Here is a 16,617-nt window from a genome sequence, read left to right as displayed (position 1 = left end):
TATATTTTATTTAATTGTAGTCTATTTAATCATTTGTCTTTACGCACACAAATGGATATCGCTTTCAAAATGTGTTTGTATGTATAAAATGTGTTTGAAGGAAATATTTCCCACGTCATGAAAAATTAAAGCAGTCAATCAGAATATTCAGCCTCTGAACCACGACGGTCTGAATGAAAGAATATTAACAGTGGCCTTATTCAAATCATTAGCTGATGTATCTCATGAGGGACAAAGACAGATGACTATGGAGGCCACAATGGTAAAAACATTATAAGAGAGAAATTGTTTATTGTTTTGGTGAGGGGTCAAATTTGACACGTCACTCTCTGAGCAGCAGTAGTTGTATTTTTTCCCAGCAGAGGACTGCTGGTGGCTACTATCTCTGTCCAGGAGCTCTGGGAGGCCATGCTGATGGTCTGAGAGGGTCTGTGGAGGTGTCACTTCACACCTCAGACTCCTGCATAAAACCAAGGCTCTCTGAATGACCAGCCCACAGGCCAAGCTCTTCAGTTCAGTCCTACTGCTCAACATACAGGACACAGCATGGATATATCTGCTCCTCTACTCAGCAACTATGGTGTTGGTGTGCAATACCACTGGAGTTATCCCAGTTCAGAGTCTGAGTTCTATAACCTCTCTTCTCCAGAGACCTGTATCATCTCACCGACCTCCTGCATGGACTTCTCCCTCTCCTGGCTACCTCGGGGGACCGCCACAGGACCTCACAGGCCAACATACTCTGGGGGAGCCAAGGCATCCGCTTCCCCGTCCTCCAGCGATGAAGGAACACTCTCTGGAGGGAGGATTAGAAAGAACTGCTCCAAGAACCCCAGCAAGCAGAGACAGAGCGCCAGCGAGAAAGAGAAGCTGAGGATGAGAGACCTGACCAAAGCCCTCCACCACCTCAGGACCTACCTGCCCCCCTCTGTGGCTCCTCCTGGACAGACTCTGACCAAGATCGAGACGCTGCGCCTCACCATCAGCTACATCTCCCACCTGTCTGCCCAGCTGGGACTCAGCGAGGAGGCTCTGTGCCAGAGGAAGGAGCTGAACCTCAACACATCAGGACACCACATATCACCTCAACAAGAGGTATGCCAGTTCAACCCCTCCTCATCGGGGAACTGTTGGGGAGAGGAGGCAGAGATAGGGAGATGTGCAGGGCAGCACCAGACCCTCCACCACACAGCCACGTCCACGTACCCACTCCACAATACGACTGGGATGGAGAGACACCCGATCAGCAGTGAGATGTGTGCTTACGACGACGTTATCAACTCAAGTATGGATTCTCTGTTGAAATCGCCGGTGTATGCAGAGACTGCACAGTCAAGTCAGGTATGTACACTGATTAGACATCCCCACTATTTCAATAAAGCACAGATTCAATGTACTTGTAAGTTACAACTAGGTATTTAAATAATTGTCCAGTTATATGGTGAGTGATACAGTGGATTGTGTCTCTGTACTACCAGTGATTATTCACTGCAGTGTTCCAGTTTGATGAAGTCCCATATTCAATGGAATTAGACATCCTATTTGAACCAGTAAACTAATTACACATTTCTTTCTTTAGGTATTCAGCAAAAATGACCATTATCAAAACTTTGCTCAAGACTTCTGGATGTAACAGATGTTCTCATCAAGAGAATCTACTGTCCAGTCAATTAACTTTTACTTCGATTTACAGAGTCATTATATGTTAATATAACTCGTTTATTTTACTTTCAAATTCTATATTTCATACAACGATCATTGTAAATACAAAACGTATTCTAATATTTATAATAAAATATGAACTAACTACTTAACTGTGTCTTTGGTTGTTCCTCACCTGTATTTAAAGTAAAGTAGTATTGTTTGATAGTAAAGTACCAAGTAATAGTATTGAAATATTAATGATGTATACTGTACTATTCTGTCTAGACAATTTTACGTCAATCATGTAAGTCAGTTCACACCGCCCATATGCTTTCTATGATTATGAAACACAGTCATTCTTGAGCATGGCAGTATTATAAGTTCATTCTAAGAATAAATGCAAACACAGTCAGGCTGCCAGACAACATTTACACAGCAAGATCAATTCAATAAAAGAGAAACCTCTGTTGGTCAATATTAAAACGAGTATTATATGAAATACAGGAAGTCTACAGTCAGACGCATCAGTAAACACATAGAGAAAAGATTCACACACAACTTAGCATGTGTCACGACTAGTCAAGGTGGGTGGAATCAGGTGCAGAGAGCAAATAGTGAATAGAGGTTTATTCTCCGGTGAACAACAATAAACATGGACAACCCAAAATACAAACAGGGTGAAAATATCCAAAACAGGAATAACAGACAAACCGGAGAAATAAAACACAAAAACACAGACAGCCGAAACTAAATGACAAAAACAAACAATCCCGCACAAAACAAGGGCGGGACAACCTACATATTATACAGATACTAATTAACTAACACACAGGTGAAAACAATCAGACAAAACCAACAGATAACCGAAAAGGGATCGGTAGTGGCTAATAGGACGGTGACGACGACCGCCGAGCACAGCCTGAACGGGCAGGAGAGCCAACCTCGGCGGAAGTCGTGACAGCATGACTATGAAACACAGGGCATGAACCAGAGCACAAACATGTCTGTTGTACACAACCACAAAATCTTCTTAACTTTACAGCACAGTTACATTTTCACAGAGAAGCTATACACCAGACTCCACACTCCTCTCTGACGTGAACAGTCTAATGACCCCTCTTATCCTAGTCCTGATAAAGAGTTTAGCACCTCCATGCTAACATGAGAATGACACAACCCTGATGAGAGCCCTGGTGAGGGACAGAAAAAACAAGCTTTTATTTCACACGGAACATAAATAACACTCATGGAGAGTAATGAGGTCAAGGTGAAACCTTAACTTTGACTGAAACCATAGCTGCCAGAAACCTGTTAAAATAACTGATTGTAATATTGGAGAACTAAAGAGAAAGTTAGATATAGTCCTCTATCGTGATCAGTATGTCTGTTGTCTGTTCATACTGACAGAATGAAATATCCACAGAATGTAATATCTTATGTTGTTCTTGTCTGTTCTGTACTTGTATTTGGATTTGTTATGTGGATCCCAGGAAGATTAGTAGGTAATGGGGATCTTAATTCACTAAACTAAACACACACACTGCAGTATCAGCCTATGTATCAACTATCTATCAGCTATGTATCAACTATATATCAGCTATGTATCAACTGTCTATCAGCTATGTAGCTACTATGTGTCAAATATGTATCTACTATCTATCAACTATGTATCTACTATGTATCAACTATGTATCAGCTATGTACCAAATATGTATCAACTATGTATCAACTATGTATCTACTATGTATCAACTATCTATCAACTATCTATCAACTATCTATCAGCTATGTATTTACTATGTATCAACTATGTATCAACTATCTATCAGCTATGTATCTACTATGTGTGAACTATCTATCAGCTATGTATCAACTATGTGTCAACTATCTAACAGCTATGTATCTACTATGTATCAACTATCTATCAGCTATGTATCTACTATGTATCTACTATGTATCAACTGTGTATCAACTATCTATCAGCTATGTATCTACTATGTATCAAATGTGTATCAACTGTGTATCAACTATATATCAGCTATGTATCAACTATCTATCAGCTATGTATCTACTATATATCAACTGTGTATCAACTGTGTATCAACAATCAGCTATGTATCTACTATGAATCAACTGTGTATCAACTGTGTATCAACAATCAGCTATGTATCTACTATGAATCAACTGTGTATCAACTGTGTATCAACTATGTATCAACTATGTATCAACTATCTATAAGCTATGTATCTACTATGTATCAACTGTGTATCAACTGTGTATCAACTATATATCATCTATGTATCAACTATCTATAAGCTATGTATCTACTATGTATCTACTATGTATCAACTGTGTATCAACTATATATCATCTATGTATCAACTATCTATCAGTTATGTATCTACTATGTATCTACTATGTATCAACTGTGTATCAACTATATATCAGCTATGTATCAACTATCTATCAGCTATGTATCTACAATGTGTCAACTATGTATATACTATCTATCAACTATGTATCTACTATGTATCAACTATCTATCAACTATCTATCAGATATGTATTTACTATGTATCAACTATCTATCAGCTATGTATCTACTATGTGTCAACTATCTATCAGCTATGTATCAACTATCTATCAGCTATGTATCTACTATGTATCAACTATTTTATCAGCTATGTATCAACTATGTATCAACTATCTATCAGCTATGTATCTACTATGTGTGAACTATCTATCAGCTATGTATCTACTATGTATCAACTATCTATCAGCTATGTATCAACTGTGTATCAACTATGTATCTACTATGTATCTACTATGTATCAACTGTGTATCAACTATCTATCAGCTATGTATCTACTATTTATCAACTGTGTATCAACTGTGTATCAACTATCAGCTATGTATCTACTATGTATCAACTGTGTATCAACTGTGTATCAACTATATATCAGCTATGTATCAACTATGTGTATCAACTATCAGCTATGTATCTACTATGTATCTACTGTGTATCAACTATATATCAGCTATGTATCAACTATCTATCAGCTATGTATCTACTATGTGTCAACTATGTATATACTATCTATCAACTATGTATCTACTATGTATCAACTATCTATCAACTATCTATCAGATATGTATTTACTATGTATCAACTATCTATCAGCTATGTATCTACTATGTGTCAACTATCTATCAGCTATGTATCAACTATGTGTCAACTATCTATCAGCTATGTATCAACTATGTGTCAACTATCTATCAGCTATGTATCTACTATGTATCAACTATTTTATCAGCTATGTATCAACTATGTATCAACTATCTATCAGCTATGTATCTACTATGTGTGAACTATCTATCAGCTATGTATCAACTATGTGTCAAATATCTATCAGCTGTGTATCTACTATGTATCAACTATCTATCAGCTATGTATCAACTGTGTATCAACTATCTATCAGCTATGTATCAACTATCTATCAGCTATGTATCAACTATCTATCAGCTATGTATCTACTATGTATCAACTGTGTATCAACTGTGTATCAACTATCAGCTATGTATCTACTATGTATCAACTGTGTATCAACTGTGTATCAACTATATATCAGCTATGTATCAACTATGTATCAACTATCTATCAGCTATGTATCTACTATGTATCAACTGTGTATCAACTATCAACTATGTACCAACTATGTATCAACTGTGTATCAACTATGTATCTACTATGTATCAACTATGTATCAACTATCTATCAGCTATGTATCAACTATCTATCTGCTTTGTATCTATTATGTATCAACTATCTATCAGCTATGTATCAACTGTGTATCAACTGTGTATCAACTACATATCAACTATGTATCAACTGTGTATCAACTGTGTATCAACTATATATCAGCTATGTATCAACTATCTATCAGCTATGTGTCAACTATCTATCAGCTACAGGGCCTTGCGAAAGTATTCGGCCCCCTTGAACTTTGCGACCTTTTGCCACATTTCAGGCTTCAAACATAAAGATATAAAACTGTATTTTTTGTGAAGAATCAACAACAAGTGGGACACAATCATGAAGTGGAACGACATTTATTGGATATTTCACACTTTTGTAACAAATCAAAAACTGAAAAATTGGGCGTGCAAAATTATTCAGCCCCCTTAAGTTAATACTTTGTAGCGCCACCTTTTGCTGCGATTACAGCTATAAGTCGCTTGGGGTATTTCTCTATCAATTTTGCACATCGAGAGACTGAACATTTTTCCCATTCCTCCTTGCAAAACAGCTCGAGCTCAGTGAGGTTGGATGGAGAGCATTTGTGAACAGCAGTTTTCAGTTATTTCCACAGATTCTCGATTGGATTCAGGTCTGGACTTTGACTTGGCCATTCTAACACCTGGATATGTTTATTTTTGAACCATTCCATTGTAGATTTTGCTTTATGTTTTGGATCATTGTCTTGTTGGAAGACAAATCTCCGTCCCAGTCTCAGGTCTTTTGCAGACTCCATCAGGTTTTCTTTCAGAATGGTCCTGTATTTGGCTCCATCCATCTTCCCATCAATTTTAACCATCTTCCCTGTCCCTGCTGAAGAAATGCAGGCCCAAACCATGATGCCACCACCATGTTTGACAGTGGGGATGTTGTGTTCAGGGTGATGAGCTGTGTTGCTTTTACGCCAAACATAACGTTTTGCATTGTTGCCAAAAAGTTCAATTTTGGTTTCATCTGACCAGAGCACCTTCTTCCACATGTTTGGTGTGTCTCCCAGGTGGCTTGTGGCAAACTTTAAACGACACTTTTTATGGATATCTTTAAGAAATGGCTTTCTTCTTGCCACTCTTCCATAAAGGCCAGATTTGTGCAATATACGACTGATTGTTGTCCTATGGACAGAGTCTCCCACCTCAGCTGTAGATCTCTGCAGTTCATCCAGAGTGATCATGGGCCTCTTGGCTGCATCACTGATCAGTCTTCTCCTTGTATGAGCTGAAAGTTTAGAGGGACGGCCAGGTCTTGGTAGATTTGCAGTGGTCTGATACTCCTTCCATTTCAATATTATCGCTTGCACAGTGCTCCTTGGGATGTTTAAAGCTTGGGAAATCTTTTTGTATCCAAATCCGGCTTTAAACTTCTTCACAACAGTATCTCGGACCTGCCTGGTGTGTTCCTTGTTCTTCATGATGCTCTCTGCGCTTTTAACGGACCTCTGAGACTATCACAGTGCAGGTGCATTTATACGGAGACTTGATTACACACAGGTGGATTGTATTTATCATCATTAGTGATTTTGCATTGAATTACAGCAACCACTTTTTAACGAGTCTCTACATGTACTTACATGTCACAACATAAACCCAACAAAAGCATTGACTGGTTTGGCCTGCTCGCCTCCCTACCACTGAGGAAGTACAGCTCCCGCTCAGCCCAGTCAAAACTGTTCGCTGCTCTGGCCCCCCAATGGTGGAACAAACTCCCTCACGACGCCAGGACAGCGGAGTCAATCACCACCTTCCGGAGACACCTGAAACCCCACCTCTTTAAGGAATACCTAGGATAGGATAAGTAATCCCTCTCACCCCCCCCTTTAAGATTTAGATGCACTATTGTAAAGTGACTGTTCCACTGGATGTCATAAGGTGAATGCACCAATTTGTAAGTCGCTCTGGATAAGAGCGTCTGCTAAATGACTTAAATGTAATGTAAATGTAAATGTAAATGAGTCATTTAGGTCAACATTGGATCATTCAGAGATCCTCACTGAACTTCTGGAGAGAGTTTGTTGCACTGAAAGTAAAGGGGCTGAATAATTTTGCACGCTCAGTTTTTGATTTGTTAAAAAAGTTTGAAATATCCAATAAATGTCGTTCCACTTCATGATTGTGTCCCAGTTGTTGTTGATTCTTCACAAAAAAATACAGTTTTATATCTTTATGTTTGAAGCAAAGTTCAAGGGGGCTGTCACGCCTTGGTCATTGTATCTTGTGTTTTTGTTATATGTTTGGGTAGGCCAGGGTGTGACATGGGTTTATATGTTGTATTTCGTATTGGGGTTTGTATTAATTGGGAGTGTGTATTATTAGGGATGTGTCTAGTTAGGCTTGGCTGCCTGAGGCGATTCCTAATTGGAGTCAGCTGATTCTCGTTGTCTCGGATTGGGAACCGTATTTAGGTAGCCTGAGTGCGCGTTGTATTCCGTGGGTGATTGTACCTGTCTCTGTGTTAGTGTCCAGTTAGGCTGTAATTAGTTTCACTCGTTTGTTGTTTTCTTCTTCAGTTATTTCATGTACCGCATTATCTTCATTAAAAGTCATGAATAACCTACACGCTGCATTTCGGTCTGACTCTCTTCAAACAACAGACAAAGTTCGTTACAGAATCACCCACCACCATTCACAGACCGAGCAGCGTGTGAACTGGCAGGATCTAAAGGAGGACGTTATGGACGGCAGAAGCAGGGATTATACGATGTGGGAAGAAATCGACAGGTGGGCGGCCGACCCAGAGCGAGTGCAGGAGCCCGCCTGGGATTCCCTACAGCAATGCGAAGAGGGCTATACACGTATGGAATCGAGAAGGAAAGCATTGCTATACAGAGCGAAAACCGAAGGTAACGGGGAAAGCGCAGAGAGAGAGTGGCTGAGTCAGGAAACAGACCTGAGCCTACTCTCCCTGTTAATCGTGAAGAGCAGTTGCAATGGGAGAGACTGCATCATTTGGAGATTTGGACATGGGAGGAGGAATTAGACAGTAAAGGACCCTGGGCACAGCCGGGAGAATATCGCAGTCCCAAGGAGGAAATAGAAGCAGCTAAAGCGGAGAGGCGCATGTATGAGGAGGCAGCACGGCATCGCGGTTGGAAACCGGAAAGTCCCCCCTCAAAAAATATTGGGGGGAGCTAAAAGGGAGAATAGTTATGCCAGGTAGGAAACCTGCGCATACTCCCTGTGCTCACCGTTGGGCTAGAGAGACCGGGCAGGCACCGTGTTATGCTATGGAGCGCACGGTGTTTCCAGTGCGGGTGCAGAGCCAGCTGCGACACATACCAGCCCTTCCTATTGGCCGGGCTAGAGTGGGCATCGAGCCAGGTAAGCTTGGGCAGGCTCGGTGCTCAAGAGCTCCAGTGCGCCTGCACGGTCCGGTCTATAGAGCCACCTCTACACACCAGTCCTCCGGTAGCAGCTCCCCGCACCAGGCTTCCTGTGCGTGTCCTCGCGCCAGTACCACCAGTTCCAGCACCACGCACCAGGCCTCCAGTGCGCCTCGCCTGTTCAGCGCAGCCAGTGCTTTTCTCCCCTCCTGCACTATCGGAGTCTCCCGCCTGTTTAGCGCAGCCAGAGCCTTTCTCCTCTCCTGCGCTGCCGGAGTCTCCTGTCTGTCCAGCGCCACCAGTGCTCCCAGTCGGCCCAGCGCGTCCAGTGCGCATCGCCTGTTCAGCACAGCCAGTGCTTTTCTCCCCTCCTGTGCTATCGGAGTCTCCAGCCTGTTCAGCGCAGCCAGAGCCTTTCTCCTTTCCTGCACTGCCGGAGTCTCCTGTCTGTCCAGCGCCACCAGTGCTACCAGTCGGCCCAGCGCGTCCAGTGCGCCTCGCCTGTTCAGCGCAGCCAGAGCTTTTCTCCTCTCCTGCACTGTTGGAGTCTCCCGCCTGTTCAGCACAGCCAGAGCCTTTCTCCTCTCCTGCCGGAGTCTCCTGTCTGCCCAGCGCCGCCAGTCGGCCCAGCGTCACCAGTCTGCCAGGATCCGCCAGAAGTGCCAGTCTGCCAGGATCCGCCAGAAGTGCCAGTCTGCCAAGATCTTCTAGATCGGCCAGACAACCTGAATCATCCAGGTCCACCAGCCAGCCAGGATTTACCGGAGCCTACTACCTGCCTGAGCTTCCTCTCAGTACTGAGCTTCCTTTCAGTACTAGGCTTCCTCTCTGTACTGGGCTCCCTCTCAGTACCGGGCTTCCCCTCAGTACTGGGCTGCTTCGGTCCCGGGCTGCCCCTCTGTCCCGGGCTGCCCCCCTGTCCTGAGATGCCCCTCTGTCCTGAGCTGCCCTGCTGTCCTGAGATGCCCCTCTATCCTGAGTTGCCCCTCTGTCCCGAGCTGCCCCTCTGTCCTGAGCTGCCCCTCTGTCCCGAGCTGCCCCTCTGTCCCGAGCTGCCCCTCTGTCCCGAGCTGCCCCTCTGTCCCGAGCTGCCCCTCTGTCCCGAGCTGCCCCTCTGTCCCGAGCTGCCCCTCGGTCCCGAGCTGCCCCTCAGTTATGTGGGGATCAGGGTGAGGACTATTAGGCCATGGTCGGCGGAGAAGGTGGATTATCCTAGGACGCGAAGGGGAGGAACTAGGACATTTATGGAGTGGGGTCCACGTCCCGAGCCAGAACCGCCACCATGGACAGACGCCCACCCGGACCCTCCCTATGCTCTTGAGGTGCGTCCCGGAGTCCGCACCTTAGGGGGGGGGGTTCTGTCACGCCTTGGTCATTGTATCTTGTGTTTTTGTTATATGTTTGGGTAGGCCAGGGTGTGACATGGGTTTATATGTTGTATTTCGTATTGGGGTTTGTATTAATTGGGAGTGTGTATTATTAGGGGTGTGTCTAGTTAGGCTTGGCTGCCTGAGGCGATTCCAAATTGGCGTCAGCTGATTCTCGTTGTCTCGGATTGGGAACCGTATTTAGGTAGCCTGAGTGCGCGTTGTATTTCGTGGGTGATTGTACCTGTCTCTGTGTTAGTGTCCAGATAGGCTGTAATTAGTTTCACTCGTTTGTTGTTTTCTTCTTCAGTTATTTCATGTACCGCATTATCTTCATTAAAAGTCATGAGTAACCTACACGCTGCATTTCGGTCTGACTCTCTTCAAACAACAGACGAAGTTCGAAGTTCGTTACAGGGGCCTAATACTTTCGCAAGGCACTGTATGTATCTTCTGTGTATCAACTATGTATCTACTATCTATCTGCTTTGTATCTATTATGTATCAACTATCTATCAGCTATGTATCAACCGTGTATCAACTGTGTATCAACTATATATCAACTATATATCAACTATGTATCAACTATCTATCAGCTATGTATCTACTATCTATCAACTATCTATCTGCTATGTATCTACTATGTATCAACTATCTATCAGCTATGTATCAACTATGTATCAACTATGTATCAGCTAGGTACCAACTATGTATCAACTGTGTATCAACTATGTATCAACTATCTATTAGCTATGAATAAGAATTTGTTCTTAACTGACTTGCCTAGTTTAAAGGTTAAATAAAAAATAAAAATAAATGTATCAACTATCTATCAACTGTGTATCAACTGTGTATCAACTGTGTATCAACTGTGTATCAAGCCCCAGAGAGATAAACAGATCCAGGTAATTACTGATCCTCTGTGTTGGCACCTCTCAGTCTGAAGAGAAGGTATGATCCCTGGTTTAAACCAACCTTAACTTCCCCCTAATGTGAGAGAACATGAGTTAAGATATGTGTGTCACTGGGGAGGTGAGGTGTTGGATATCTGGGGAAATAAAAATAAGCACCTGTTTCATCAGCTTACCAAGGGCATTTGATGTGTTAATGGAAAGCTCAATACACCAATATACACAGGCAAAAGCAAAGATTTAGACTTAAGTTGTAAATAAACAATCCAGCATGCAGCCTAGGAATGAAACTAGTTCATTTTAATTTGCTAATCAACCTTTGATCCTAAAGACTGCAATATTTCCTTATCCTTATCCCTTATTCTGGTTTAAGGGACATTAATCACACATGTTAAAAATCTCCTTTAGAGTTGAGAAGAGTAGAATATACAAAGCAATAATTATGACACAGTTAGAAATAGTAACCAACAAAATACTACATGATAAAATGTCATGACAAAGGATTATGGCTCATATTTTGTGTTCATTAACATCAATGAACTACCCAGTAGCTAAACACAGATAAGAATAATTTTTGAATACATTCAGAGGGGTCAGATTCAGAGGTCAAGACATGGAAATGTTACCTTCTGACCTGTCCATCACTGCACATGTCAGTTCTGTCAGTGCCACAGCGATGTCTCCTCACTTTAAGAAAACCCAGAGAAAAATCAGTTAGTAGACACTCAACTAATTATTTCTACCCATACTCCTTACTTTCAACAAATGTGACTCTACATTAAGAACACCTGCTCTTTCCATAACATAGAATGACCAGGTGAATCCAGGTGAAAGCTATGATCCCTTATTGATGTCACCTGTTAAATGCACTTTAATCAATGTAAATGAAGGGGAGGAGACAGGCACACATACACATTCCATGTCTCAATTGCCTCAAGGCTTAAAAATGATTCTTTATCCATTCAGAGGGTGAATGGGCAAGACAAAATATTTAAGTGCCTTTGAACGGGGTATGGTAGTAGGTGCCAGGAGCAAAGGTGTGTGTCAAGAACTGCAACACTGCTGGGTTTTTCCATACTCAACAGTTTTCTGTGCGTGTCAAGTATGGTCGACCACCCAAAGAGCATCCATTCAATTTGACACAACTTGCGAAGCATTGGAGTCAACATGGGCCAGCATCCCTGTGGAACGCTTTTGACACCTTGTAGAGTCCATGCCCTGACGAATTCAGACTGTTTTGAAGGCAAAAGTTGGGGGGGGGGTGCAACCAGTGGCATGTATTCATGGCTACCAAGGGAAGCCAGGCTTCCACAAAAGAGTGTCTTTCGTCTCTCTGTATTTAATGTCCTTCAATTCGCAACAGGTTGAATGTATCTCACCAGAGAAAGCATCTATCTGATGCTGTCTGGTCAAAAAGAGCATGACATTGTTGTCGCCTGTAGTATTGAATGCAAGGGAAACCAGAGAGCCTTTGGCCTTCCTTGATAAAAAATATATATATATAATAATAAGAGCAAATCAGCGTTAACCTGAACCGAGTGAGCTCAGCTGTGAATGGTCCTGGCGCATCAAAACAAAAAGTGTCAAGGGAAGCCAGTTTGAATTTGGCTTCACACCAAACAAATCACATCAGAAGCCAAATGTCATTGACAGATAAAATCTAGAATAGTTTAATCTCATTGTGTTGTTGTCCTCTGGTGGCTAGCTAGCAAAAAATCATCCCTTTCCTAAATTAGCCATGGATGGAGATAGGGATTTGGATTTGTGGTTTTACTTAATTCTCCGTACTGGCCAATGATTATAATGGCGATTCTGATCCAATCATAACTTCATACATTATGACCCTGGACTGAGAGGATGGAAGTTCAACATTTAGCTAGATGTAGTAGGCTAATGTTAACTAGCTGGCCTGGTGCCTATGAAAGGAAATTAGGCTAGCGAGCAAGCATTTTAGCCAGGTAGCTTAGGAAAACAAAAACTCAAAGCGGGTTATGGATGCAGTGGCGACACGTCACACATTTTCTTTTGGGGGGGGGGGGGGGTTGCCTGTTTGCATGTTATTTTGGCATTAATATGTGTCACATATCAGTTTGCAAACAATGTCAAATATATATATATCATTGAGTTAATAAAGCCAGCTCAAAAATGCAGGTCTTTCAGCTTAGCTCAGTGCTTTCTCTTGTGGTAGGGCAAGCCAGCAGAAAATACGAAGCATTGTGCCATGATTGGCTCAGTGTTCTGTCACTCATGGGGACACTACGTCACCACCAAGTCTAAGGGGAAAGCTAGACAATTCTAGCCCCTTGTGTGCTGCCATAGAGTTACATTAGAAGTGCCGATCCAAGAAGGCTCAAGGTCATTGGCCACAGATGAAATGACGTCAAATCAGGTTTTATGTACAGTAGCTTTGATTGGACTGATCATGTCAACATCCTACTTTCAAAATCTTAAATAGCAGTCATCATCATGAATCACGTTGACAATCTACTGGCAAATCCTTTTTAATCCTTGTAATATGGAGAGAAATGATGAAGAAAATGTTTAGAATACTTTCGCAAGGCACTGTAACTGTTTGACACATGCAATAGGATTTGTGGACTTCACCGGACAGATGTTGCTCTACGGTTTTGTGATGAAACAAACGTGTGGTTGAGTTTATTCTGTGACTGTGTCTTCTTATTGTCTTGACCTTAGCCCTATCACAGTGGCAAGGCATACAGTATGAAGTAACAGGTTATAGAGCAAACAACGCATTTTTTTTTCCTGTCTTGCTTTCCCAGTGATTTTACCCACACACCGCTATTTGGTGCAACTCAATACGAGGAAGGTGTTCCTAATGTTTGATATACTCAGTGTATTTTTAGTCACTGTAGAAATTAATTAGAACCATTGGTTGTGTTGCTGTGAGATGTTCTGAGTCTCATCATCACAGCTCTACACCTATGAGGGAAGGGGTTAAATGTGACACTCTCTTCTGTGGGAACATTCTCTTATGACCAGTTCCACAACCACTGCAATCCACATGGCCAGGGCTGAGAAAGGTTGAGGTGTCACATAACACCTCAGGGCCAGAAGAACAGCTAAAACCACAAAAACACAACATTACTTCTGTTCACAGGGTTTATTAATATGAAAAAGGTGTTAGAGATGGTTTACAATAGAAGTATTATTAGTTATTATTTGAGCCTAGTTTCAGTTTTGTATACGAAACAACTACTACAGAGTAGTTTTCATCCACGTGTGATATCACATTGATATATCCCAGACAATTGGGCCTCTTTTTGCATCTGGTGACGAATTCACTCGCATAGAAGGGCATTGCCCTGGTCTTGTCAGAATAACAACATCTCACCATAATTTGTGATATGACATTAAATGTAGGACTAGTATGCATGAAGGGAGATTTCTTTCTCTCAATATTAATGGTAAATAATAGACAAAACAGCTCTACCTCTATTTCTCGAGGCAGTGTAGGAGCTTGTCTAAACAGAGGCGAGGTGTGACCTCTTCACACATTACAGCTGGCACACTTATTTTACTACTGAGGGCTGCTGAGAACCTTTCTTACTATTGGTCATGGAGAATGATGAGATTCTGCTGAAGGCAGGCATTGTATTGAGTCATGTAGAAATAGAATTGAATAGACTTTGGGTGTTTATAATTATTTGCATAATCTGCATTCCAAAAAACAAATATGAATATTTTATTTGCAAAATATTACCCATATTCAAAAATAAATCAATACAATCCTATCCATTACTGCCAAACTTAGTGAATTGTTCAATACAACAATCGCTCCCACTATGAATTATTGAACTTGATGCAGACTTAATTCTAATCTGCCGGCTACCTCACACCTGGTTCTAGGAAGATGTGTTTCCCAGGGACCCCCTGCCTCTAGTGTGATCTCTCCTCGGGCACTTTGAAGTCCAGGCATCCTGAAGGAACCATTGAAGGTGACACATCACACCTCTGTCTGCAGGATAAATTGGGGAGCAGCTCTGAGGTGCCCCAGTACTCCTCACAACTTCTTCAAGGACTGACTGAACTGAAGATCCCTGCTGCTCAGAAACACTGCAGTCATGGACACCGCTGCCTTCTCCAAACTCTTGCTTCTTCAGGCTGGAGATCATCTGCTGGACAGTGATGCCTTGCTGGAGCCTGGTTGTCCCACCTTAGACCCTGGTTACTACAGTGCCTGTAGTAGCCTATCGCCTGCTTCCTCCATTGACTCCTGCTGCTTCTCTCCCCCTTGTTTCCAGTGGGGAGCTGTTCAGGAGAAGGAGGCTGCAAACCCTTCAAGCTGCATCAGCCAAGCTGCCAAAAGACAGGGGAAAGAAGAACTCCCAGCTCAGGAGAAGAGACGGTCTAGGTCAAAGTTCCCTGGGAAGAAGCGGGAGAGCGCCAGCGAGAGGGAGAAGCTGAGGATGAGAGACCTGACCAAAGCCCTCCACCACCTCAGGACCTACCTGCCCCCCTCTGTGGCTCCGCCTGAACAGACTCTGACCAAGATCGAGACCCTGCGCCTCACCATCAGCTACATCTCCCACCTGTCTGCCCAGCTGGGACTCAGCGAGGATACCCCATGTCTGAAAAGAAAAATGGATTTCACACCATGCCAGTACTCACTAGATATGCCACAATGCCCCCAGGGCAGCTCCATGTCTGGACAGTGGTGTCAAGAGATACTGCAGGGAAACATCCAGAGCAATAATCAATACTGTCTGTCACTGGCCACATCATATACCAACAACACAGAGCCACACATGGAAACAGACTACCTAATGCCAGATGTTTCCTATCAGGACATGTCCTTATATCACAACCAAGTTTTCCAGTGACAAGCTAGTTCATTTAGCCTATTTCCAATGCTGATTTAAGTGGTTGTTGGATGAATGCACCAGAAGAAGATCAAATCAGAGACATTGGACAAAAGATCCCCTAAATATCTAAACTGTGACACAATTCTGATTGTTTCGAAGAGAGATGATTTGTATGTAACTAATTTATCAGATTATATTTTTCCTGAATTGTATTTATTTCTTGGATTAGGTTTTTAATAAAACTAATGTTGAGAGTAATATTGCTTTGTGTATTTTATTTCTTTAATTAATCAATTACCTATCATGTTTTTGGCAATTTGTGAAATATATCCTTTGATTTTGTAGACTATGGTTTACAATAGGCTACCTTAATGAGATTAGTAGCCTACAACTGAATGTTTTACATTTATCATAACTAAGGATTAGGCTGGCTGACGCGGCTCACGTGACTCATATTGCAGGGAGAGCTGTGACAGGAGGACTTCAAGTTAGGTGTTAGCCAGACTAGCTAACGATATATTCATAACCCAGAAAGCGTTCTTTTTTTACCACTTGTAAACTACTGAACCTTTATGAAACCTATGAGGATAAACATTTGACAATGTTGTAACTATGTCACACATTAGACCACCAATCTCACATAATCCTACATCAATTGCACACACATTACACAGTAAACACTTGCCTATGTATTTATTTGACTCTATACTCCAGCATTTTGTACTTGAGATCAAATGTTAAATATGAGGCGACAGTACAGAA

General features: G+C 42.1%; 2 protein-coding genes across 2 annotated transcripts; both read left to right on the top strand.

Moving 5' to 3' along the window:
- Positions 1-546: 546 nt before the first annotated feature.
- LOC123989758 (mesoderm posterior protein 1-like) lies at positions 547-14,938 on the top strand. Its single transcript, XM_046290745.1, has 2 exons — positions 547-1,341; positions 14,900-14,938. The coding sequence occupies exons 1-2, from the start codon at positions 547-549 to the stop codon at positions 14,936-14,938; spliced, it is 834 nt and encodes a 277-aa protein (XP_046146701.1).
- Positions 14,939-15,114: 176 nt separating this feature from the next.
- On the top strand, positions 15,115-15,873 carry LOC123989742 (mesoderm posterior protein 2-like). Its single transcript, XM_046290744.1, has one exon. The coding sequence runs from the start codon at positions 15,115-15,117 to the stop codon at positions 15,871-15,873; it is 759 nt and encodes a 252-aa protein (XP_046146700.1).
- Positions 15,874-16,617: the final 744 nt, after the last annotated feature.

The sequence above is a fragment of the Oncorhynchus gorbuscha genome, linkage group LG02 (genome assembly GCF_021184085.1).
Source record: "Oncorhynchus gorbuscha isolate QuinsamMale2020 ecotype Even-year linkage group LG02, OgorEven_v1.0, whole genome shotgun sequence".
NCBI lineage: Eukaryota > Metazoa > Chordata > Actinopteri > Salmoniformes > Salmonidae > Oncorhynchus > Oncorhynchus gorbuscha.
The sequence above is the reverse complement of the archived record's forward strand: the minus strand, read 5'-3'. Positions and strand labels throughout refer to the sequence as shown.